General features: G+C 48.9%; 1 protein-coding gene across 3 annotated transcripts in view; it reads left to right on the top strand.

Annotated features, from left to right (window-relative positions):
• Positions 1 to 27,432, top strand: part of ELP2 (elongator acetyltransferase complex subunit 2) — a 964,760-nt gene that overhangs the window by 368,289 nt on the left and 569,039 nt on the right. For all 3 annotated transcript variants that reach the window (XM_078687686.1, XM_078687687.1, XM_078687688.1), the window contains one exon: positions 11,530 to 11,625. In XM_078687686.1, coding sequence (XP_078543812.1) covers positions 11,530 to 11,625 — 96 coding nt within the window. The remainder of the gene's footprint in view (positions 1 to 11,529; positions 11,626 to 27,432) is intronic.

Raw genomic sequence — 27,432 nt, forward strand, 5'->3', positions numbered from 1 at the left:
GTCCTTGCAGTTGTTGCAGGAGGACTGTTTGTTCCTTGTGGCTTTCAGGTTCTGAGGGCTTAATCACTGAGGGTCTTACACGGATCTTACATGGCCTATCCGCCGTTTTAGTTGTTAGGTGGAGCGAGAAGATGAGCAGGCCCCAGATCTCTGAGTGCATCTTCAGAGATGGGTTCCAGGCCCAAAATTGCGTATGCATGTGCGGATTGCATGAGTCTCTTGATTCCATTCAAAGAGAAGTCTAACAGGATGCCCCCATCCATATCATATTCTCTGGCGTTGAAGAGTAAATTGAGATATATCCTGGAATATGCAACTCTTTATGCCTTCAAAAGTATTGATGTGCAGGTCTCTAACCGCAGTCATGATCATTTCCTATTGTTTGTAGGATTGGAGGCACGTAAGGATGTCCTGGGGCAATCCGAGAGTTGTTATTGGTCTTCCCACCCTGTGTGTGTGTTCCAGGGGGATATCCTTGTCCACCAACTCTGGGACCAGCTGCCGGAATATCCTTGTCACATAGTCTTCTAGTTTCCCCTGAATCCACCTGTAGTGGAATGCCTCTGATTCGGACATTGGAATGGCGCAACCAGTTTTCCAGGTCTTCAAGTCGGTAGGATACATTTTAATTGTTCTCTCTCAGATCCCGCAACTTCTGCCTATGCCAGTCGAGTTCTTCCTCCCTACGGTCTCAGGCCCGCTCCAAAGTGTCCAACCATTGTCCCACCTCTATGACTTTCGGAAGCCCTTTGACATTGGCTGCCCTTTGATGTTGGCTGCCATGTTGCGCCTCAGGGCTACATGTCCTCGCTCAGGGCCCCAAAGAATTGTTCTAGTAATACGTGGGTCACTGGTTCCTCATTTGCCTAGAGCCCTAAGTCTGGGCCTGTGTCTTGGGAGGAGATTGTGGGTGGACAGGTTTTTACTCCAGTTTCTTGACATGGGGTTTGCCTAGTAAATCTTTGATATTCGCATCTTTTATTGAGCAGTTTGCATCCATGTTGCAGCATTGAGGCCCTTAGACCTGTGGCGTTGTTGCCGGGTGGGCAACGCCAGGAGGGTAAGTCTTACAGAAGGGGTGTCTCACTAATGCCTCTTCTATGAAAGCAGCCCCCCCCATCCCATACCACTGTGAGCGCTCTGTGTGCTGTATAAAATAGGCGCAAGGACCTACTGCATCCACCTAGGGCAAGGTCAAATACCAATGGCCTCCTTATACTCCCAGGTCGATGGATTGGCGAAGGCCTCCAAAATGCACAGGGCGCAATAATGCTGGGCCTAATGTCCTTTGACCCCTGAGCCTGTCAGAATAGCAGTGGACAAGGTAAAGCTCCATAATGTGATGGGGTTTGCTTACCCCCCCTGCACCCCCTAGGCACTCCACAGCAGTCGAGTGCAGACTATGGGGTGAGGGTCACAGGGCCCCGTGTTTACTAATGGGGGGAGGTGGGATAACTGAACGGGGCCGCAGCAGAACCACTGACAAATCTGCTGCGATTGCGGGTACTGCTCCATGACTCGGGTCTGAAATTTAGCCCTCCAGTTGTTCACCATAGTATCTAGAGCTCTTCAGCCTCCCGTCCTGATGATGGCAAGATATAGAAGCCCACACGACAGAGCTCCATGGAAGAACTACTACACTACCACCATCTTTGCCACAACCCTCCCCCCCCAATCATTTTTGAAGAAACTTTTTTCAATTTTTTGTCAAAGTCTTTTGAGGTCTTACTTCCTGGTGTGGCAGGAATGTCATCTGAAAAGGCTGGCATCAAGCCGTGCCATGCCTTGTCACCGATCGTGACGGCCCCACATATTGTTTGTCTGTGGTGCCTCGAACGGGACCATAACCCAAAGGCCTGTCGCGACTGCCGCGCCATGCACCCGAAGACCATGAGGGAGCGCTCTCTCAATCTTCTAATGACTCGATGTGTGATATTGCAACAATCAAGGTTCTGGTGGAGAGAAAGGTCCCGGGAGTAGTCACGGAGTTCGAGATCGTCGTCACACTCAAACTCATCAAGCCACTCAGCTAAGTCCTGCTCTCACATGAAGAACAAGAAGTCAAAGCACATGCCAACTTGACCTCGTCAGATGGCTGTCAAGACTAGGGAGCATATCCTCTCGATGCCTGGCTTTGTTGTTGAGCCAGTGCCTGGGCGGACTCCATGCCTCCCTGAATTTCTGGGAGCTGGAGCAACCCCTGTCCAGTTAGAGGTATTTTATGAGGCCATGCACCTCATATTTCGGTGGCCCATTCTCTCTGGTGTGCCTTTGGACCCCGTGGCTTTGGGAGGGGCTCCTACTGGAAACATGCTCTGTGGCCAGCCGGGCCCCAGAGATCCATAGATGCATTCTAATCGGTGCCAGTTGCACAACCTTGACCTTCCCTGTCGCTGATCATGAGGCCGGCTCCACCACTTACGATATTCCAATCCTCAAGACAGGGAGCCGGAGCGAGCGTCATCAGACATCAGCTCCTACTAGAGCCACTCCGTCCAGGCCCGAGTCTGAGCCCTAGTCTTAAGGGCTAGGACTCTGCGAGGTATGAAAGAGGTCGTTGGACCCTGAAGAATACCAGCCTTATGAAGAACAAATTGACTGATGTGAGGATCTGGGTGAAGCCAGTAGACTGAACACTTCTCCAGATACTGGCAAGCTTTCTCTCAGCACCGTGGCTACGGAAAAGAGAGCTTCATTTGCAATGGTGGTGAGCAGGGCAGTTGAAATCCTTGTTCGTAGTTTGCCCTCAGTGGAAGTCAAGACTAATGTCTTGACGGGAGTGCTTCAGCTGGGAGTGTCCCCATCAGAACCACTCCCCCCTTTCAATGAGTCACTTCCTGATGTCCAGCTTGGGACTTGGTCCAAGCCCAACATGGGGGCTCCTGTGAACAGGACGATTGCCTGCTGCCACCGCCCTGCTCCAGGGTACCCAAACTTCGTCACCCAACACCCCAATCCTGAGAGCTTTGTAGTCCAAGCCTATCCATCCCATGTAAATCCTTGTGCATTCCCAACTACCCCACCGGATCGGAAGTCCAAGAGGCTGAACACTTAAGGCAAGAAAATGTTTTCTTCCACCAGCCTGGCATTGCAGTCAGTGAACACTGTATGCTTTTTGGACAGCTATTCCTAGGCTCTGTGGGATATGGTTGCGCAGGTGCTGCGAACGGTCCCATAGGAGGCCAGGGGCGTGCTTTTTTCTAGGCTGTTGCTGATGAGAGAGAGGCAGAAATGTTCACCATTGGATGTGGACTAGGCACATCCAATGTGCCACACCTTGGATGACAACCACAGTGACACCACACCTGGTTGAGGACTACTAGCTTTTCTGGGGATGTCCAGACATCACTCATGGACATGCTTTTGATGGCTCCCGTTTCTTCGGAGATGTGGCAGATTCTGCACTGGTGCGCTTTAAGGACAGTAGTGCTTCATCCTATCCTACACCTGTGTTCTCTTAACGTCTTCCTCAAGAAGGAGAAGTTCAAAATGCTCACTCCCGCTCAGGGCTTATCTGCCATGGACCCAGGAGACTAGATTGTAGCATTGGACTTTCAGGATGCATATTTCCCTACTCTCGTCCTCCCTGCCCACAGGTGTTACCTGCGGTTCACGGTGGGCCACGAGCACTTTCAGTTCACCGTGCTCCGTTTTAGCCTCATCATCGCCCCTCGGGTGTTCACCAAGGTGATGTCAATGGTTGAAGCTCATCTGAGGAGATCAGAGGTGCCAGTCTTCCTGGTTCTCGATGACTGGCTGTTAAAGGTGAGCTTCCTCCAGGCTGTGGTCTCCTACCTCAAGACTACGGTGGACCACCTGCATTCACTGGGGTTCAATATCAACATTCCGAAGTCACACCTGGCTCCCTCTCAGACGCTCCCTTTTATCGGAGATGTTCTGGACAAAGTGCAGTTTCTGGCTTATCCTCCCGAACGGCGAGTCCTGGATATTCAGGCCATGATACTGATGTTTCAGGCTCTATCCTGGATTTCGCTGAAACAGACTCTGAAGCTACTGGGACTCATGGCTTCCTACATCCTGCTGGTGCAACATGCCCGCTGGCATATATGGGCTCTGCAGTGGGACATGAAGTTCCAGTGGGTGCACCATCAGGGAAATCTCTCCGACCTGGTCCCGATCTCGGAGAAAACTGCAAAAGATCCGATGTGATGGTTAACGAACCGTGATTTGGTCAGCGGCAGCCCCTTCTCCCTTCCCCAACCAGATCTCACAGGAGGGACAGATGTGTCACTTCTCAGATGGGGCAGCCATCTGGGAGAGGTAGAGATCAGAGTACTCGGGTCTCCGGCGGAATCAGGACTCCACATCAACCTCTTGGAGCTCTGAGCAATCCGATTGGCAGTAAAAGCCTTTCTACCCTCCATACAGAGAAGGCTGGTCCTGGTATTTCTGAATGCCATAGCAGACAAACTCAGCCGAAGATACCTACTAGATCACAAAAGTCTTCTCCATCTGGAGGTGATGCAAGGTCTCTTTCAGCAGTGATCCATGGCTAGATCTGTCCGCCACCGGTGAGTCTGCGCAGTGTCAGCAGTTGTGCTCGCAGGACTTTCCAAAGTGGCTCTCGCTCAGAGATGCTTTTCATTTCAAGCAGAGCTCAGGCCTTCTGCATTCCTTTTCAACCTAGCCACTCCTGGCCAGAGTACTCAAGAAGATCACGAACGACCAGGCCCAAGTCATTCATGTGGCGCCGGACTGGGCACGGAGAGTCTGGTATCCAAAGCTGTTGAGCATTGCTGTTGGTCCTCCGTTCAGGCTGCCCCTTCAGGTGGATTTTCTGTTGCAGCACCAGGGGAGGGTTCTCCATCCCAACCTGCCAGCGCTCTACCTACTTGCATGGAGATTGAGCGGCGACAGTTGACAGCTTTTGAAATTCCACCTGAAGTCTGTGACATTATCTTGGCAGCCTGGTGTCCCTCCTCCAAGGCGGTTTACGCGTGCCATTGGGAAAGATTTGTGGCATGGTGCACAAAACGACACATTGACCCCCTTTCTGTCCCACTTACTCAGGTTCTCCTGTTCATCTTTTCCTTTGCCCAGCAGGGCTCTGGGTACTCTGAAGGGCTATTCCTGCCATTTCTGCTTTTCTGGTCTTCAATTCTCCTATTGTACATAGGTTTCTGAAAGGTTTATAAAATTTGTTTCCACCTTCCCCACTTGATATGCCTCGGTGGAACCTCAGTCTCGTCCTCACCTTTCTTATGTGCTCTCCCTTCAAGCCTCTGCACAATTGTACCCTCAGGCTGCTTACAATTTAGACGGACTTCCTGGTCGAAATAACATCTGCCCGGAGGGTCAGTGAGCTTCAGGCCTTGTCATCTACACCCCCTTGCCTCACCATTTATAATGGTGCTTCGCACAAGAGCCTTCTTTATTCCAAAAGCGGCCACTCCATTTCATGTAGGCCAGTCCATCAGCTTGACTACTTTTTACACTTCTCCGCATCCCTCTAAAGAAGAGGAGCGACTTTACCGTCTTGACCCAAAATGAGCGTTGTCGTTCTACCTGGACTGCACACAAGAGTTTCGGGCGGACAACCAACTCTACGTGGGGAATTCCGGAGCAAAGAAGGGACAGTCTGTACAGAAAACGACCATCTCACGACGGGCCATACACTGTATCAAAATCTGCTGTGCATTGGCTAAGAGGTAACTTCCTGAGGCTTGGCGTGATCATTCCACCAGAGATAAAGCGCCCACAACTGCGTTAGCTCGCAGAGTTCCAGTCCTGGACATCTGCCAGTCTGCACCATGGGCTTTCCTGCACACTTTTACCAAACACTACTGTCTGGACAGTCAGGTCCGTAGGGATAGGCACTTTGCCCGTTCGGTCCTGCAGGACTTCCTTGTGTGAAATTGGTCTGCAGACCACCTCTGGGGAGATATTGGTTGGGTATCTATTCAAAGGTAAGGAATCTGCTGCTAGAAGACTCTATCAGATGAATAAGTTACATACCTTCGATAACACCTTATTTGGTAGAGACTCTATCTAGCTACAGATTCCTTATTGACCCACAGTCATGACTTACCTGCTCGGATCAAGGGTGAGGGAGACAGTGAGGATGCATTCCCCCCTTACGTCTCTCCTCTCCTTTATTTCCAGCCTACCGGGGATCTGGCTGTATATGAGGTGTAGGACACCTTTAACAAGCGGCACTTTCTCGATGCAAGGCCGGCCCTTGAGAAAAAGTCACATGAGCCAATCAGAGACCCCGAAGGGCGGACAAGGAGCTTTTTCACAGGCGTTCCAGGGCCGGACAGAGAGTTCCAGAGTACTGGGGAGTACTCCAACGCAGCGAGAAGCACGAGGACCTGCAGTATGGCAGAGAACGGCGTCCGGTACCAGACGATAGAAGCGCCATCCCAGGAGGTGACATCAAGGACCCTGCAGGAAGAGCCAAGAAGGGAGCCGGACCCAACACGCAAAACGAACTCGCCAGCCACGTTCCTGGAGGAGCGTGGTTCATGGAGTTACGTGGCCGCCTCAGGGTGTTGTTTAGAAGGGACCCCTCCGATGCTAGGAGTTAAGATGGGGAGAAGGGAGGCGGCTGAGAACGCAGCGCGGAAAGGCTCGCATCGTTCCTGGGTTCATGAAGGCTAATGCTCAGCGCGTTGCTGCGCGACACTGGTGAAGGTGAACCGGGTGTTCAGAAGCCCCCTCACTCCCTAATCCCTTATTAGGTTAAACACTGAACCCTTAACCGAAAAGGCGTTTCTCTCTTTCTTTCGAGGGACAAGTCCACATAAGAAGAATCAAGTGTCCCAGTCCAGAGGACCGATCACAGGTAAAAACGGACTGTAGAACCCTTAAAAAGGAATAAAGTTTTGTGATCAAATCCTGACATTTCTCTTTGTTCCTCCTTTAAAGTGCTACACCCACCCATCATCCCCGCTCTGCGAACAGATTTCTAGAGACAGGGTGTTTTCCCTTTCAGGACCTAGTTCTCCATACCAGTAGTCAATGTACTTTTTGACTCCGTGTTTCTGCTGGGGAAAGTAACGAAAAGGAGCTGACGTCAGTGTGCATAGGTGGTGCCTATATAGGCACTGCGAACATCACTTCCAGTGCAGACGACACCAACATCACCATGTAGATTCAAACAATGGGGTAGGGCCTACCAAATAAGGGGTTACCGGAGATAAGTAACTTGTTCAACACTACTACTCCTGATTAGTTCTCATTCACAACTAGACTGTTAACCCTTTGGCTGCTAAGCCTTTTGTCCCTGGATTTCCAAACCCTTTTTGGCTATTTGGCAAAGTTTGCGCTTAGGCTTCCATAACCTTTTTCCCACATATGGTATCCATGCCAAATTTGTGTCCTTTTTCTGCAGCTTTCTGGGGATTCTAAAGCTACCCAGGGTGTGTGGGTTCCCCTGGAGAAAATAGTCAAAATATAAATTAATATATATATATATATAATTTTTCATATGATTTGTAGGTTTTCAAAGAACCCGAGGTACCCAGAACCAACAACTGAACTTCACCTTACAATGGTTTTCCATTGTGCACAGGGTATAGATCAATTCATCTGGTAAAATAAGGGTGAACACTTGGTATCAAGGAAACCTATGTATTTCTGAAATAGACACCAGATACGGAGTTTAGAAGCAGTGGTTATTTGTGCATCTCTGAATTTGTGGGTAGCCATGCTAGCATGTGATTCTGAGGACATTTTTCAAATCGTCTTCTTTCTTACACACTGGCTTGTCTTTGGAAGGCTGAAATGCAAAGAAATACCATTGATTGTAAATGTTCTACTTTTCAGTAATTCCACGTCTCCCGATAAAGACGGTACCTTACTTGTGTGGGTGGGACTGGTGCCTGTGACAGGAGCAGGATATAGACACATTTGTTCAACTGAAAATTGCCCCTTTTTTCCAATGTGGGGAGCTGTGCATTGTGGATCCTAGCTCAGTTGGCACCTAGAGAAACCTAGAAAACCTGTACATTTTTTTGAACTAACACCTAGGAAAAACCAAGGTGGAGCGACTTGCATGGCTTCCACCAGAATTGTTACCCAAGATACCTTGCAAAATTTGACTAGAAAGCATATTTCTCACATCTCAGTGAGGAAAACTTCTGGAATCAGCAGGGAGCCATAAATGTCCTACCACCTATCATTCCCCCAAGTCTCCTGATAAAATGGTACCTCACTTGTGTGGGTATGGCTAGTGCCCACAGCAGAAAAGGCACCAAAACATGAACACATCACATTTTTCACAGACAAATTACCCTTTTTTATGTTGCGATGTGGCTAGCTATGGATTTTGGGCCCTAGCTCAACGGCACCTAGGGAAACCTAGTGAACCTGTACATTGTTTGACACTAGACACCCAGGGGAATGATTTGTGTGAAAACCTCAAAGCCTGACTAAAACCAAACATTTTCAACAATTTTTTTGATGGAACATTCTGGAATCTCGAGGGAGCTACAAATGTCCTGCCACCTACCATTCCCCTAATTCGCCAGCTAAAATGGTACTTCACTTATGGTAGTAGGCCGAATGCCTATGACAGGAAAGGCCTTGAAATAAAATGTGAAGACATCAACATTTTCTGTCCCAAAATTGATTTGATTTGGCAATAGGGGTAGCAGATTTTTTTGGGCCGGGGATCGATGGCCACCCAAGGAATCCTACCAAACCCAGACATTTCTGAAAACTAAACACCCAGGAGAGTCAAGGCTGGTGTGCCTCACGTAGAACTTCAAGGTGTCCTTACCCACAATGCCATGCAAACCTAAAATTTTGCCTCAAATTGCAAATTTTTCTGGCATTTTTATGACATACACTTCGGGAATCATCAGCAGGGCCGGACTGGGAACCGAAACCAGCCCTGGCAAACTGCTCCGCCGGCCCCACTTGGGGGAGGAGGGGGCATCCGAGCTGTTTGTGAGGGCCGATGTTGTTACAGGGGGTCGATATTGCTGACCCCTGTAACAAAAATGGACCCCAGGGGTCCAAAACCGGACCCCCAACCTGCCGGCCCACTGGGGAAACGCCCGGTGCCTGCTACGGCCAGTCCTGCCCTGATCATCAGGAGTATACAAAATTCCTACCACCCAGCGTTCCTCAACTTGTCCCGATAAAATGCTACCTCACATGTGCGGCTTGCATAGTGCCTGCGACAGGCACACATCAAACCAAGGTCGATGGGAATCTAATGGAGCAACTCTCATTGACACAAGTTTGATTTGTGCCTGACAGAAGCACTAAGCACAGCCACACAAGTGGAGTAGCATTTTTATCGATACGAGTGGGGGAACGCTGGGTGGTAGGACCTTTTTTTAAGTCACTGAGGTTTGCAGAAATTTACCTCACAGAAATGCAGGGAAAAGGCAAAGTTTGAGATTTGCATGGCATTGTGGATATGGAAATGTTGCTGGATCCACACCATCTTAGACTCCCCCAGATGTTTCGTTTTCAGAAATAAAGCAAACACAAGGAGATGATGTACGGAGAACTAAAACCTTTCAGATACTCACCCCCCAGTCACTATTAGACCTGGGATGAATCCATCATCGTTCTTTAGCTCACCTCACCTCACCACCCCAGTTCAGACCCAGCCACATGCAAATCAGTCTTGACCCTGTTGCTCGTGGGAACAGTCCAGCTCAAACTGCCAAGTCAGGTCTTTCCTGGAGCGGAAACGAGCATCCTGGGACCGGTTCCGGGATAACACCCATCACTAGCCAGGCTGCTTGTTTCAAACTTCTCCATAAATCCAAATCTTTACTTGATCCTTATAAAATCATTGATATCTTTAACAAAATATGAACTAAGGACGGATTACAACAATGTACAACACATTTCAACGTGATGCAATTTCCCACTTGTTGCGCTCTAATACAGCTCAACACAAGTATGATCACGAGATCAATATCACATCTTACGTGTCTTATGACCACATGGCGTCTCACACTGCTCAACCCCGTATTAATACTCCCCAAATCCACACATTAGACTACATGCATGCCCCCTCTGGCAATGTAGCGAAAACACTCCACAATTCCACCACCAAAAATTGGCACTTATTAGCCCAATTAATTAGTGTTAGTTATGTTAATTAGATTAATTGCATCCTCGTCCGCATTCTCCACCAAAAATCTGTTGACGCTCTAAATAAAATAATTAAGAGCGACGATGCATAGCATCTGGACTGTCTGGGTCTTTAAAAGATTGAGTCAAAGCCAATCAGATAAACGTACACAAGACAGAGTTCCAAATTAAACCTTATAGGCTTATTCAATATTTAGATCATGACAAAAGGAAAACATTGGTTAGTCAATAGTATTCAGTGACTCCTAGTACATCAAAACCAAATAATGACAGCATCAGCATAAGTTCTACCTCCAAAGAAGGCAAGCAACCACAGCAAAGTATAGTTCAGCAGGATAGCCAACATAGAGTCTGCCTCCAAAGAAAAGCCCAAAAAGACTAGCACATGTTCCAAAACATCATATTTTGTGGGGTTTTAGACAGAAAAGCCACTCACATTCAGTGGTGAGATGTGATGAAATAGGGTTGAACTACCAATATATAATTCCAGTAAGCCAGTAAGTATCATGATACATAAGATGCAGTTAATAAGATAAATAAAAAACGCCTACTTCTACCACATATTAAATAAAAGAAATAATAATAAAAAGGTGCGTATAGCAAATGAAGCATTATTATTATCATTATTATTATTATTATTTAAGCTTGTATAACGCAACAGCTACCCACAAGAGGTCTTGAAGGCAGGTAGATCGCAGCCCAAGTATGTATGTATCTAACTGAAATGAAAAAGTAAATGACATGACGTTTACATAATACAGAAATACAATAGACAGTTCGACTAATGAATGGTCCCTAGGAAAGGCTCGTGACGAAGTCCTATAAAGTTATAAAGACTGGAATATCCGAACATGGCTTTATAGAAAAGAATACATAATATACCACCATTGAAGCGTCTGTTGAATGATTTATGATTTTACTGAATTGGAAAAACGCACAAGGACACAAAGAGATACTAAGTATTTGCGCATGTTAAAATAAAAGTGCACTATTACTTTGCAATTTAAGCTAACAGGCCAAGTCAGGTTAGCTTAGGTTTACCTAAAGTAGTCATTATTTTTCTGTTTAATAAAAACACTAACAGGTTTAACGATAGTGGCAGGCGTTGCAATGTTATTAATTTGGTAGATTTGATGGCAGATCACCAAAGTAATTTACTGTACTTTCTAATGTGTTTTGTCCAAAATCATTATACAAGAGTGGCTACCAGCTCGAAAGATCACCAATGTTCACATAATACTATTTGTATTTATTTTTCGTTTCCCAGTGATGAACAAGTGACTTGAGGAGTTACAGTTTTTGTAGTCCTCAGTCATCTGGAAATTTTGATTATCACTATCATCTATGATCGAATTTCAAATCACATTTAAGTTTGTGTTCATTTGTCTTAACATGCTAAATATAGTTCAGCTGCGTTCTTAATTTAGCATGTTTTATTATTTGATTTAGATGCAGAGGCCCAGTATGCAGTTACTCTAGAGACTTTGCTTTCTGGACATGAGAACTCTGTATATGCTGTTCACTGGCAACCTTCATTTATAAAAGGTAAGAAAGGAAATTTAGAATACCTATTTGTGGTTACACTGATAATTGAAGAAAGCCAGTAGGTTTGGCTTTTGGACTGTTTCTGAACACATCCTACAGGCTTGCGAGCACAAAGGCCAAGATAACTACAGAGAATATTTTTCGAAGACACAAAACGGCACACAAGCATGCAGACATGCACACATGCATAGAGACATCAGTGCACACAGAACACCAGTCATACATAAACACACTATGGCAGGGGCACAGAGTGATGTGCATCAGCAGAGGACATGATTATTTGCAGCAGGGGTCACAAAAGTACCTCAAGGGGCCATGACAAGGGACTTTGCTGGATCAGAAAGTAATGTGCACAGGAGAGCTTAAGAATGTGTCGCCAGTGAGCCATTCTTGACATGTCCTATTAGACTGCTAGGTGGAGCACCTCATGGGGGCAACAGCTGCTGGAACCAATGGGATCACACTGTTCTGTGCATTGGTGACTCGGTTGTTGTGCATCCCGGAAGATGTACTTTTATGGGACACAGCTCTGTGAATCATAGTGGCACAGATTGAAATGCGTTAGGGGATGTGCCTAAAGTGGTGTGTCACACATTCACCCACCCTGGGTGTTCGGCGATCAGCATTTGCATACTGCAATTTTCACCTGTAGTTATTATGTTAAAAGCAAAATGAAAATTCTCAAAATGCCAGGCTCCAGGGTCTAGAATAGTAGCACAGGGTATGGGCCACTTGATTCTATGCACATGGATAGTATGATAGAAAATAAACTCGAAGCACGCCTCTGTTCATTTTGATGTTATCCTTTTGGTTCTTCATAGCTCTTTGAGCTTCGTCTCTTTCTGCCTTCTTTTTAAGAAACAAATGCCTCTACTAACAGAGTTATTGTGCTTGCATCATGAAATTTCAGTAGCCATTACAAAACGTATCTGAAAGAAACAGGTTAGTGTTAGATTCCTTATCTTAGAATATCCCCAGGCGTCAGACTGGATCCGGAAAGTTTTGCACCCCTGCGCGTCGGTAGGCGTTGTCTGCGGCTCCGCGTCCGTCGTCGGCGTCGTTGGAGCCGGGATGACGTCGTCGGAGTACTTAGACGCCGCCCTCGCGCACTGATGTCAGTTCTTCTTTTTTCCGCGCCAGCTAGCGCAGATCCGGAAGAACAGTACTCCTTAGTTACTTTTTGACTAACTTTTTACGATCTATTTTGGATCTTCTCGAGTCGTTCATCGACTCCGGTGCCGGTAGGGATGCCCCAGGTTCAAGCCCTGTGACGCTTGTAACCGACTGATGTCGGTTACCGACCCCTACCGTCAGTACCTTTATAGCCTCGGGGCCAACCATGATGACAAGTCGGGCCCCGACTCCCAGGCCTTGCCGTCGAAAGCGGTCCCGTAAGTGACTCGAGATCCGGCACTCGGCCCAGCACCGCTCGAGGTCTCGGTCCAGGAGGAAGTCGAGGGACCAGTCGCGAGGCCACAGTCATCATAGCTCGGCGAGTCGTCATCACTCGTTGGGTTCGAAGTCCTCAGGTAAGTCGAGCCACAAGAAGTCGAAGAAGCGGCATCACTCTTCTGACTCCCCCCCGACGCTTGCGCGTCGCGGCCGGGGGTTCGGGCGACACCGCCCACGTGGCTCCGCCGGAGCCGCAGTCGCCGCGTCAAGCTCCATACCTGCCGTCCCTGGGCTGAACGTGGCGCCGGAGGAGATCAGTGCCTTCCTCATGGCCATGAGGTCGCACTCTCCTCCGTCGGACTCCGCCGAGGTGACCCCGGGCTCCGCGGGTCCGTCTGGGAGTCCACGCGGGCCGGAGGCTCCGGCCCCGGCGCCGTTGGGTGCTTCGGCCCCGGTGCCGTCAGCGACTTCGGTCCCGATGCCGCAGGGCTCCTCAGGATCCAGGCCTGGATCCGTGTCGACGCCGGTCGACCTTACGACCCCTCCGCCCGCGTCGTCACCAAGGGTGTCGCCCTCGGGCGGCGGCGGCCCTGATCCTCGCCCCAGTCCGGATCCGGCATAGGACCGGCGCCGCCCGGCACCGTCTTCGACGCCGATAGGTGAGTCCTTCACTGATGATCCGGCTCCATCATTTCTCCCTGACTTTCAGGAGATGGAGGACAAGGAGGATTGGGAGGGATCTGAAGACCCTCTGGCACTGCAGTGCCAGTTGAGCCAGGACTGGGCGGACGAACTTGGGGAGACCGGTGGTCTGGACACTTCGCCGGACACTGGTTTTGTCTCTCCTCCTTCAGTGGCTACGGAGGAGGGGGCTGCATACAGCGTGGTGTTGACTCGGGCAGCCAAGACCTTGGCTCTTGAGCTCCCAGCCGCGGTCGTGAGGACTAACCTCCTCACTGAGGTCCTCAAACTGCAGGCAAGCTCCTCGGAGCCTCTCCTGCTGTTCAACGAGGCCCTCACTGACGTTCTGTTGGGCACCGGGTCCAAGCCCTCCACAGGCCTCCCTGTGGATCGGAACGTGGCCCAACGCCCGGCTCCGTGAGACCCCAGTTTCCTGTCCGTTCTCCCCACCCTGAGAGCCTGGTGATCCAGGCCTCAACCTCCCAGACCGCATTCCCGACCGCCCCTCCGGATAAGGAAACCAAAAGGTACGACCAGTTTGGTAGCTGTTCTCCTCGCTCAGCTTGGGGTTGCGGTCTGTCAACACCGCCTGCCTTTTGAGCCGTTATTCCCACTCTTGTTGGGATACGGTTACGGAACTGCTGCCGCAGTGCCCGGTGGAAGTCGGGGCAAAGCTAGCCCAGGCCCTCGCGGAGAGAAGGGACGCAGCATGATATTTCATTCGGTGTGGGCTGGATACCACGGACTCGCGAGGCAGGGCGATTGCAACGACGGTGGCGGTTCACTGCCACACCTGGCTGAGGTCCGACAACATTTCAGGCGATGTCCAAGCATCCCTTATGGACATGCCCTTTGATGGCCGTCGCCTTTTTGGCGACAAGGCGGACAACGCACTGGAACGTTTTAAGGACTTCAGGGCTGTGGCCAAGTCCTTGGGCCTCGGTCAACGCCAGCATACTTCCGCCTTTCGTACCTTTCGTGGCCAAGGAAGGGGCGCCCCCTCACGTCCAGCTAGCCACAGGCCGCAGAATCCACCTCAACGCGGTCGTGGTAACCGCCGTGGCGGTGCCGGGCGACACAAACAAGGCCAGTCCACACCCGCCCCACAGCATCTGCCTCCAAATCCTCTGAGTTTTCAGGCCCATTTGACACCAGTGGGGGGCAGGGTTCGCCATCACCTCCTCCACTGGCGCTCCATCACATCGGACAGGTGGGTGCTGCAAATCGTCCAAAGGGGCTACTCCCCTTCGAAGCGACCCCTCCAGCCATGCCACCGCAGTACCACCGCATGTCGGGGGACCACTTGCAACTTCTGCAGGAGGAAGTTACGGCCCTCTTGGCCAAAGGGGCTGTCAAGCGCGTTCCTGGGCCAGAAGTAGGACGTGGTTGCTATTCCCACTACTTTCTGGTACCCAAGAAGGGCAAAGGGGGCCTACGCCCTATCTTGGATCTCAGGAGCGTCAACGGCTTCCTCCGGAAGGAGAGGTTCAAGATGCTGACTTTGGCTCAGGTCTTATCTGCCCTAGCCCCCGGAGACTGGATGGTAGTGTTGGACTTGCAGGACGCATATTTTCACATCCCTGTCCTGACGGCCCACCGGCGTTACCTGCGGTTCACGGTAGGCCAAGAGCACTTTCAGTTTACCGTGTTCCCCTTCGGCCTTACTAGTGCCCCTTGGGTGTTCACGAAAGTGATGGCAGTGTCGCAGATCATCTGCACAGAATAGGGGTGTCAGTCTTCCCCTATCTCGAAACGACTGGTTGTTGAAGGCGGGTTTGCCCCAGACAGTCGTCAGCCACCTCCAGACTACGGCCGACCTCCTGCACCTGCTGGGGTTCTCCATCAATGTGCCGAAGTCACACCTGTGTCCCTCTCAGAAGCTCCTCTTCATCGGAGTGGTTCTGGATTCGGCGCAGTTTCGGATCTACCCTCCCGAACAGCGGGTTCGGGATATTCAGGCTCTGATTCCGATCTTTCAGCATTTATCCCGAGTCTCGGTCAGGTTGACGCTGCGGCTCCTGGGGCTGATGGCCTCCTGCATCCTTCTGGTGCATCACGCCAGGTGGCGGATGCGGGCTCTGCAGTGGGACCTGAAGTTTCAGTGGGCCCAGCATCAGGGCAACCTGTCCGACCACGTCCTGATCTCGGAGGGCTCTGCGAGACAGTTGCAGTGGTGGCTCACAGACAGTGATTGGGTCAGCTGCAGATCCCTCTTCCTACCCCAACCGGAGCACGCAGTTGTGACGGATGCGTCCCTCCTGGGTTGGGGGGGCCATATGGGAGAGGCGGAGATCAGAGGCCTCTGGGCTCCGGCGGAGTCCCGGCTCCACATCAACCTTCTGGAGCTGCGGGCGATCCGGCTTGCACTGAAAGCCTTCCTTCGCTCTGTCCGGGGAAGTGTAGTGCAGGTGTTCACGGACAACACCACCGCCATGTGGCATTGCAACAAACAGGGCAGGATGGGGTCATGGACCCTTTGTCAGGAGGCTCTGCGCCTCTGCGCCTCTGGCAATGGCTGGAACACCAGGGCGTCACCCTGGTGGTTCAACACCTGGCAGGTTCCCTGAACGCCAGGGGGGACGAACTCAGCCGTCGGTGCATGATGGATCATTAATGGCGTCTGAACTCGTGGCGCAAGGTCTCTTTCAGCAGTGGGGAGAGCCTTGGTTAGATCTATTCGCCACAGAAGAGAACGCGCAATGTAATCAGTTCTGTGCGTTCGAATTTCTAAGGCGTCGCTCGCTCGGGGACGCTTTTCGTCGCAAGTGGAGCTGCGGTCTGTTGTACGCCTTTCCGCCTATACCACTTCTGCCCAGAGTGCTGAAGAAGATCAGGCGCGACCAGGCCCAAGTTATCCTTGTGGCTTCGGATTGGGCACGAAGATACTGGTATCCCGAGCTACTCAGCATGTCAGTCGATCCCCCGATTCGTCTGCCTCTTCAGGAGGACCTTCTGTGGCAGCAGCAGGGGACGGTCCTCCACCCGAACATGTCCAGTTTCCATCTCCATGCGTGGAGATTGAGCGGCGGCAGTTGAGGCCATTTGACATGCCTCCTGAAGTTTGTGATGTGATTCTGGCAGCCAGGCGTCCCTCCACAAATCGGTATACACCTGCAGGTGGAACATATTTGTGGCATGGTGCACAGCAAAGGCTTTGGATCCCCTTTCTGCCCCCCTTTCGGAGGTTCTCCTCTTTCTTCTTTCTCTTGCCCAGCAGGGCTCTGCTCTGGGCACTATCAAAGGCTACCTCTCTGCCATTTCAGCCTTCTTAAGGCTTCCTGATCTGCCTTCTCTTTTCAAGTCCCCTGTTGTAAATAGGTTCTTGAAGGGCATCACTCACATGTTTCCTTTTGTGATGCCTCAGTGGGACTTCAACCTTGTTCTGACCTTTTTGATATGCGCTCCTTTCGAGCCACTTCACAATTGCCCTCTTTGTCTTCTAACTCTTAAGACTGCATTTCTGGTTGCCATCACCCCTGCCAGGAGAGTGAGTGAGCTCCCGGCTCTGTCTTCTCAACCTCCTTTCCTTTCTGTCCATCCGGACAAAGTTGTTTTGAGAACCCGCCCCTCTTTCCTGCCCAAGGTAGTCACGGCCTTCCACATCGGGCAGTCCATCACCTTGCCCACCTTCTTTCCGCCTCCACATCCCTCGAAAGAGGAAGAGAGGCTCCACCGTCTGGACCCAAAACGTGCGCTCCCATTCTATCTAGACAGCACACGCCAGTTCCGGGTGGATGACCAGCTCTTTGTTTGTTACGTGGGCGCTAAAAAGATACGGGCGGTGCACAAACGAACCATTTCTATATGGGTCGTTTTGTGCATAAAGGCTTGTTACTCACTGGCTGAAAAGGTGCCTCCTGTGGGGCTGCGTGCCCATTCCACACGGGCCACGGCGGCTACTACTGCCCTGGGTCGGGGAGTCCCCTTGCAGGACATCTGTCAGGCAGCTACATGGGCCTCGCTGCACACGTTCGCTAGACACTACTGTCTGGACAGCCAAGTCCGGAGAGATGGCTTTTTCGGCCGTTCTGTTCTCCAGGACTTTCTGGTGTGATCATTGGGTCGCAGACTCACCACCGGGGTTGGTATTGCTGGGGTATCTATTCTAAGGTAAAGAATTTAACACTAACCTGTTTCTTTCAGATGCACAAGTTACTTACCTTCGGTAACGATATATCTGTAAGAAACAGTAGTTAGTGTTAGATTCCTTACCGCCCCACCCAACCGATATCTAGGGTTAAGGTTCATCCCTTTGAGGGCCCTAGTTTCATGGCACCAGTGTTGGTTTTTATCATGGCTCTGCGTTCCTGGCGCAGACAAGCTATGTATAAGAACTGACGTCAGCGCGCGAGGGCGTCGTCTAAGTACCCCGACTACGTCATCCCGACGCCGACGACAGACGCTGAGCCGCAGTCGACGCCTACTGACACGCAGGGGTACTGCTACGCAAAACTTTCTGGATCCCGTCTGACGCCTGGGGATTCTCTAAGGTTAGGAATCTAACACTAACTACTGTTTCTTACAGATATATCGTTACCGAATGTAAGTAACTTGTGCGACAAGGAAAGATGTAAGCAGGCCTGTAATCATTATCTTATAATGGTATATTGTGAATAATTTTCCTATACCCCCCAGAAATGTAATGGTTTTGTTTGGAATAATTATGCATATATAGTGCATGCTACATGTTTATTTGGGAAAGATAGTATTTCAACATATAATATAAGCACATAAATGCAGTCAGTGCTTAACATAATTTATTTATGCTGGGATACCAAATCTAAGAGTTCATCGTCATCATCAAATCACTTTATTCGGGTTTTGCAACAGTAAATGCAGAAAAGTCTATAGTTATACAAAATAAATCAAACGCAGGTCACACTGATAAAAAAACTGATAAAAAGTAAGTGTATGTTATATGTTAAAGAAGTAAAAATAAAATTCAATGCAACAAACTGCACACAAAAAAACAATACTACCAGGATCACATCTCAACCATCCCCTGTATGCGTATGCCAATTAATCACAACTGGCACAAAGCCTTACAGCAGGTTTTAAAAAGTTAAGAATATAAAAGACAGTATTGCCTGATGTTAGAAATGGGGGCCTCTAGGTGGCAGAGGTAGGTACCTTTGTCCAAATAAGTACCCTTGCTTCTTGTCAGTGTAAGGGGGATACACACACTAGATAACCAATGCTCACACCCTTCGTAGCTTGGCATGAGCAGAAAGGCTTATCCCAAAGGCAATGTGTAAAGTATTTGTATCAAACACTCACAGTAACACAGTGATAACACCATAAATGGACACCACACCGGTTTAGAAAACTAAAGTAGCTTCATATAAACTTAACAAGACCAAAACGATAAAAATCCAACATACATGTATTAAGAAAAATGACTTTCAAAATGTTTTTGCAACCGAGTCCATAGAAAACTATGGATGTGTGGATTCTTCCAAGGTACCTTTTGTTGCAACAAAATTCACCAAGCCAAACAGCTGCAGCGATGAGAAGCGTTGAAGCGTTGAAAAACAAAGAGATGCGTCATTCCTGAGACCTTCGTGGATGTGATGCGACAGTTCTGCTGTACACAGGGGAGCGATGCGTCGGGTCCGGTCTGTAGGGGGAAGAGATGAGTCGATTCTGAGATGACTCCGATCCGCTGGTGATGCGTCGGGGAAAACTTGCCACACAGGGACGATGCTTAAAAATACGGGATGCGTCGGCGGTGAGCAGTGTTGTGTTGACCTTGTCAGCCGCGATCCCTCAATGCATTGATTCTTTCCATGGTGACAAGTGCTGCATTCGTTTCGGCAGCGGCGCGGCGATGCAGGTAGATTCTTCCCGCACCACGCCATTGCGTTGGAAAAACTGTTGCAAGAAGAACGATGCATCAGTTTCTTTTGCAGCTCCTAACTGCAGAAACAACCTCCAGTGGTCCAAGACCGTCTCAGGCACCTCTTGGCAGTCAGAACTCCCAGCAAGGAAGTTCAGGGGAGCTGGGGGTGAAGTCGTTGTGTTCCTGAGACTTCAAAACAGGAGGCAAGCTCTAATCAAGTCCTTGGAGACTTTCCTCAAGCAGGGGACACAGCACACAGCAAAGACCTTCTCCTTACCTTTGCAGAAAACAGCAACTGCAGGCCAACCCCAGACACACAGCAAGGGCAGTACTTCTCCTCAGTGTCTCCTTGGCAAAGATTCCTCTTGATTCCAGAAGTAGTCTAAAGTTCAGGGGTTTAAGGTCTAATACTTATACCCCAAAATGTCTTTGTTCTCTTTGTGCAAGGGTCTCTGAGCCCAGTCCAAACCAGTTCTGTATTCTCTTGTGCAGCTGCCCGGCAGGAGGTGGAGACAGCATTGCATAAGGCAGACAGGCCCTATTCAGGTGCAAGGGAAATCTCCTCCCACCACTCTAGATGCAGACCGGGACTATTCAGCTGCTAGTGAAAACTCCTCTCCCCTACTCTGAATGCAGCCCAGGTCTATTCATCTCAGCCCTGACTCATTCAGGGAAGGCAGGACACACATCATGCCCCCCTTCCCGGTGGCTGTCTGAGAGAATGCACCTCCCCAGCCCCTGTCACTCCAAAACCAGACAGTCAGTACACAAACAGGCAGAGGCACACAGAATGGTTAAACAAGAAAATGCCTACTTTCTAAAAGGGGCATTTTCAAACACATAATTTAAACATCCATCTTTAGTTAAAGATGTTTTATTAAATTCTCAGTACAGAGAGCCTAATCTTAATTTCTCTGTCTTATGCCTACGGGAAGATATGCTCGTAACATGGTACAAAGCATTCCCAATTCTCTCTTCTATGGGGCAAGATACCCTTTCAGTAGTGAAGAAAGAAATTGGCAGTATTTCACTATCAGAAAAGGTACACACATCAGTACATGTCCTACCTTTCACATACACTGCACCCTGCCCGGGAGGTACCTTGGGCCTACCATAGGGGTGTCCTATATGTAAGAGAAGAGAAAGTTAGGACCTGGCAAGTAGCTGCACTTGCCAAGTTGACATGGCAGTTAGCAAACTGTGCACAGGCACTGCAGTGGCAGGCCTGAGACATCTATTAAGGGCTTCTCATGTGGGTGGCATAATCAGTGCTGCAGGCCCACTAGTAGTATTTGAGTTACCAACCCCGGCACACCCAGTGCACTTTACTAGGGACTGCCCGGTAAATTAAAATATGGCTATCAGGGAGAACCAATCATAATAACAATTTACAAAGGGAGCATATGCTCTTTAGCACTGATTAGCAGTGGTAAAGTGCTCAGAGTCCTAAAGCCAACAACAGCAGGTGATGGAAAAATGTAGGCGGAAGAAGCTAAAGGTTTTGGGATAGCCTTGCAAAAAGGGCCAAGTCCAACACCTGACAACATTTGTAAAAAGATAAGAGCAGGACAAACCTGGCTGAACTTAAATTTTAAAAAAATGGGGATAATAAAAGTGTTCCGGGATGCCTCATAGTAACTACAATACATGATGAAGTGGAGCATGTCCTGTGGAAACTTACCTTCACAGCCACAGTACATTAAACTCTGACCCCTTTTACACCTACGTGGCTGCGCCAGGAGAAGATAAAAAAGATCGAAGCGGAATATGGTCAATAAAAAGTCATAGCCACTAAAAGGCCTTAAAAGATATGGTCTGTGGCCTGTACGGTTTTCAGGATAATAAATCTGCGTACACTCGGCGTCTTTAACTCCCAGTCTTTCCAGTCTGTGATTCGCTGTCTAAAAAAAAGACTCCTTACCCCACACCAGGTCCTTCCTGTTCACTGAATCTAAATTGGAAAATCGATCAGTTCTTCCCAGGCTAGAGAAACATTCTTTGAAATAATTGAGCCAGGGGATATGGTTGGCATGGTCCAAGGCCATATAATCCTTCAAAATCCTTTTATTTAAAGTTGTCCCCTGACTGAGGCAGATTTTCAAAAACAGTGATAGTGGGCAAAAAGACAGCAAGCCAGAAAGGTAAGCCACACCCAGCTTACTGCTTGGGATGAAACTCCCTGGGTCTACACTTAAAAGACGTCTCAAAAAGCAATTTTGCTACCATAGGACGCCTTGGAAATACGTTTAGCCCGATATATTTTCAAGAGAGCCCCAATCTGTCTCTTTCCATCTGTTCCAGGAGCCTTATTACTTGACAGTCCAGTGATACTTTTCCTGACCTCTTTGATTGAAAATACCAGGGCAGAGTTCCCCTTGCTCACTCCAGTGACTGTGGCCTTATCAGGGGGCACTGAAACATATTCTCAAAATGGTGCACCCACTCGTCCTCTGTTATGTCGGCCCCAAAAACATTACCAGCATCCTACGCTAAGAGGGGACTATTTATGATGCTCCAGAACTTGGAGCTTCTCTTTAGGGTGCTTGCCTCGATGAGCTTGTTCCATACCTCTTCCTTCAAGACAGCCTTATGTCTTGCTAATTCAGCTTTAAAGGACTTTTGGTAGGACTTTAGTAAGGTGGTGTCCCTCTATTTTTGCCCTAGTGCCTCCTTCAACTTTCTAGATGCATGGGAACAGGCAGAGTCAAGCCATCTAGGGGCCATATCTAAAGATCGCCGAGCTGAGACATTGAGAAGGTCTGTTATCGTGCTTGAGATGACTTTAAAGGCCTCTATGATGTCACTTGCTGCCGCCTACGGGGCTTTGCAGGTGGCTAACTCCTTCTGGCACAGAGCAGATAAAAAGGCATGAAAAGAATCTGGGGTTATCTGAGCCCATTTCAGCTTTCTGCCCCCATATGTGCCTTTCAATATCCCACTCCTACCTGGCTCCACAAGAGGAGCTAGTGGGGGCCAGGAGATTAGGGCACATAGTGGATTATCGTCACTATATTTACTTGTCTCAATGGAAAAGTCTGAGATCAAATAAAAATAGGGGGGTTGCCACAAGGATAAAATCAATAAACGAGCCACATCCCTTCCCTGAAAAAGATGGATTAATATACCTTCTGCTGGGGTCCATTTTGCACAAGGCTGAAGTTAGGTCAAGTTTGTTTACTAAAGCATTAAGGGAGTCTCCCTTGGAAGTATGCTCAAAATGGATACCCTTCAAGCGTAGGCAACCCAGGTTTCCGATACCTGTTACCCTGGGGTCCTCACACCGGTGAAAGTTCTGGTTTCTTAAAAAGGAGTCCAGTAATGAAATGTTATAAACAAAGGAAGCGGTAGCGTTTTAAAAGTTGAAGAGCACCAATTTACATGGCCCACTACTAACTGACAAAGTTTGCGGACAGGGGTTAGCAGTGACTCTACATTCTAAGGCTAAGGAGACATAAACCACTAGACCCCCACTCCCTCCTTTGGTCTTCCTAGCCTCAAAGGGATGGCTGGTACAAAAAACTTGTATTCCTCCAAGGAATAACTCTATGATTTGTTTTTACTTTTCTTTGCTTTGCAGTGGGTGGCATGCAATAAACCTTGTTAAAGAGCTGACAGTATGGCTCAGTCTTAGGCATCAGAACAGTGAACATTGACTTGTCTGACAAGAGAACTGACGTGTATATAGTTTACAAATAAAAGTAAAACCTACCTTCAAAATGCTGTGAAGACATTCCTTACATTTTTAGTTGGACTGAACTAATTAAAAGTGCTGATTTCCGGCATACGGGATGGGCACTTAGAGGCACAAAGTAACCTTTTGCGGACACTCCAAATCCCCCAGGTCTCCCAAGACTGGAATGATAGGCTTTCGGCTCCCATAACGGCCGGGAATGTGGCTCTAGCCTTCAAATCCCTCAAACCACAGAAAGCCCCAGGTCCCGATGGATATACGGCCCAATTTTACAAAACCTTCGCTCCTCACCTCCTACCCCATCTTACACACCTTTTTAATGCAATGGCAGAGGCATGTACGTTTACTCCCTCGATGGTGGAAGTTGTGATCACAGTTATTCCGAAACCAGGGAAGAATCCACAGATGTGCGCTTCGTACTGCCCTATCGCCCTTCTCAATTTGGATGCGCAGTTGTATTCATCTATCCTCGCGGCCTGACTGAACAACCTCATGCCAATTCTCATCTACCCAGACCAGTCTGGATTTATTAAAGGCCGCCAGTCTCATGATAACACCAGATGTATCATCCACCTAATCAAAAAAGGTAATAAGAAACAGATACCGGCAGTACTGGTGTGGTTAGATGCCGAGAAGGCATTAGATAGGGTGGATTGGGCTTTTCTTTTTACTACACTCACATCCTTTGGGTTTACAGATACCTTTATTAATATGGTACGGACTAACTATGTCCAACCTCGCTCGAGAGTGCAGGTAAATTGGATTTTGTACGCTCCCTTTCTCTTAACTAGGGGCCCTGGGTGCCCCTTGTCAAACCTCTTGTACGCCCTCAGTATAGAGCCGCTGGCCTTGGCCATCTGCGCCGCACCAGAGATAATGGGCATCCCTGTTAGTGGGGAAATGCATAAGATATCACTTTTCGCGGACAACATGCTTTTGTCACTCACGGAACCGACCACCTCTCTCTCTGCACTGCAAACGGAACTCACACGCTTTGAAGCGGTGGCGGGCTTTAAGGTGAATATAGACAAATCCTACATTCTTAACCTCACAATCCCTGTTGCCGAAGTTGAGGAACTCTGGACCTACACTCAACTAAAATGGAATTCACGGCCTCTCCAATACCTGGGAGTTCAATTGATGCCCCGGGTAGAGGAGCTATACAGAGCTAACTTCCCACCCTCTCTCTAGAAACTCCAGGCGGATCTTGGCGGTGGCAGGGAGGACGATTTGGGACCATATTTGGAGACCCAAGAGGGAAAGACCAGAGAATGCCTACATCAGCACGCCTATTCGAACTACCTTAAAGGTGTGGGACTCTTTCTTTTTTTTTTTTTTTTTTTTTCTTTTTTTGGGTTAAAGACTTTTATTCAGTGTTACAAGTCAGTACACCGCCATTCAGCCAACAACCCGGAGGCAGGCAGCATCAGCTTTTCCAATTCGACCTCATCATGTGGTCTCATCCCGTATATATTTGTACATATCTTGCAACATGGATGTATGTATAATAAAGTAGGAAGAAAAAACAAATAAACAAACATTTATAACCAAACCAATAGTGTTCTGTGTTCAGTTACGTCATATTTATCAGTACATAGAGTAGCATGTCACCATCACTGGAGCGAGTCCGGTAGTTTTCGTCTAAATAAGGGGGGGGGGGAATTATGGTGGAATGTCTCAATGGGCAATCCACAACAGGCATCCCACTCAGCCGTCCATACGCAGTCATGGGGCTAATACTCAGTCTCATTCAAGCACAGCGTCAGTCATTCCCCTGTTCGCCAATCATAGTACCACAGCATTCGGTCTCTCACGTTTCAGCTCTATGCTATCTCAGAGCTCTCTCACCACCTCACGGTCCATATCTACTCATCCATCTCTGCTCCAGCCAGCCAGGTCGTCAAGGGTTGCCAGATATCAGTAGGTCTAGATCTCAGTGGTAGGAGTTCCCAATATGTAGTCAGTTGATCTCGACAGTACAGCGCCGAGTTAATCCAGCCCATCACCCTTGGAGCTACCCCTTGTTTCCAATGTAGTGCAATCTGTCTCTTCGCCAGGAGGAGCAACATAGCGACCAATTTCCTTGAGGCACTTGGTATAACGACCACCAATCCCAGTAGAGCCATCAGTGGATCAGGAGGCAACGGTTCTCCTATTATTTGTCCTAGTTTCGAAAACACTTCTACCCAATATTGCTGCACAGGATTGCATGACCACGTAAGGTGAAAGAAGGTTGCATCTACAGCACCACAACGCCAACACCGAGAGTCAGCTAGTAATCCCATTTTGAAAAGTTGCTCCGGCGTGCGGTAAGTACTGTGCAGAAAATTAAAATGTATTAATCTCAGCCTGTAATTGGGCGAAAGATTTTCTAATTGATTGCAGCAGAATGTCCATTGTTTGTCCGTTATATTTATTCCCGCCTCCGCTTCCCATTGCATTTTCGAACTGGGTCGTACCCACGGCGCCGTGTCCTGTGTTATCTTGTAGAGCCTGGCAATCAGTTTGTTCGGGGATTTATTCACCAGTATGTCCTCCAGTGCCGAGAGCGATGGCGGCGCTGCTGGGAATGTCAGGTATCTGGCCTTACATGCCGCTCGAAGCTGATAATAGAGTAGCAACTCAGACACCGTAGGCACCTCCGATTCGCAGATGTCACCTAGTTCTACAAATGTGTCGTCTGGGTAGAGGTCACTTGCGACCAGAAGACCGCACTTGCGTGCCCTTTCAGTTATCGCCGCGTCCTGCAAGGAACCCAGTAGCGGATTACTGCCCAGTGGCATGGACGGGGCATATAGTTCAGTAATGTTCGCCCGTTTTGCTATGTTTTGCCAGGCCCACCTCACCGTTTCCACCGTGTTTACATCTTCCGGTGTACGTTTATATTTTAGGTAGACCGTCGTTATCAAGGGGGTGGGTGCCGATACGTCTCTTTCGATCGCCACATGTGGTTGATATGGGATCGGGTGTTGCCAGATATGCAGGGCCTGGGCCTGGGCTCAGTATGCGTAGAGCTTAATATCTGGACCCGCCAGACCACCCTGTCGAAAAGGAAGTGTCAAAACCTTCCACTGGATTCTGGGTTGCTTGCCCGCCCACACTAGATACAAAAGCGCAGAGCGTATGCGTTTAAAGAAGGATAGTGTAAGTGGCAGGGGTATGTTCGCAAATAAATATAAGAATTTTGGCAGTACAACCATTTTGGTTATGGCTATACGGCCTGTCATTGACAGCGGTAAGGTGACCCATTTCTTCACCTTGGTCTCGAGCCATTCCACTGCCGTGCCATAATTCAATAGCCACAGGTCCTGTATCGAGCGGCTTATGCGGATTCCCAGGTATGTTACCTCTTCCGCTACCCAGGATATGGGGAATTCAGTATGACATTGTGCCGTTTCATCCGTCAACGGTAGCATCGTAGATTTAGTCCAGTTAATGTTAATGCCCGTCAGGCCACCATATCTCACTAGTTCCCTCATGAGGGGGTCAACATTTCCGGCTGGGTTTTGCATAAATATCGTCATGTTGTCGGCATATAAGGACACCAACAGGCCTCTGGAGGTAAACCCTATACTGCGCTGGGTGTGGTGCTGCCTTAATCTCGCCGCAAGCGGTTCCGTGGCGATGGCGAATAGCAGTGGCGATAAGGGGCAGCCTTGCCTGGTCCCTCTAGAGATATGTATAGGCTGCGAGATCTGTCCATTGACCCTTACTCTTGCCGTAGGACAGTTGTAAAGGATGCAAATTTTCTGAATAAATAGCTTACTAAATCCCATTCTCGTGAACAGCGCTTTTAGGAATTTCCATTCGAGAGAGTCAAACGCCTTAGTGGCATCTAACAGAGCAGCTGCGGCCTGGACCTTTGGGTCCAGGTAATGAAGCAATCCAAATAATGTGCGTAAGTTGTGCGAGGTTGATCTGCCCGCCACAAATCCCGACTGATCCGATAGTGCTATTTGGGGCAGCATTGGTGTCAGGCGTTCCGCCAAGAGTTAAGCGTAAATCTTGGCATCTAGGTTTATCAGTGAGAGCGGCCTATATGAATCCGGACTCCCAGGATCTTTGTTCGGCTTTAGGAGCGTAATTATCATGGCCTCACGGAGCGATGGGGGAAGGCTCCCAGTTTCGATCGCTTCCATGTACATCCTATGCAACCTGGGGACAAGGATATCAGCATACTCTTTATAGAATGATGCCGTGAGAC

The sequence above is a fragment of the Lissotriton helveticus genome, chromosome 4_1, assembly GCF_964261635.1.
Source record: "Lissotriton helveticus chromosome 4_1, aLisHel1.1, whole genome shotgun sequence".
NCBI classification, from domain to species: domain Eukaryota; kingdom Metazoa; phylum Chordata; class Amphibia; order Caudata; family Salamandridae; genus Lissotriton; species Lissotriton helveticus.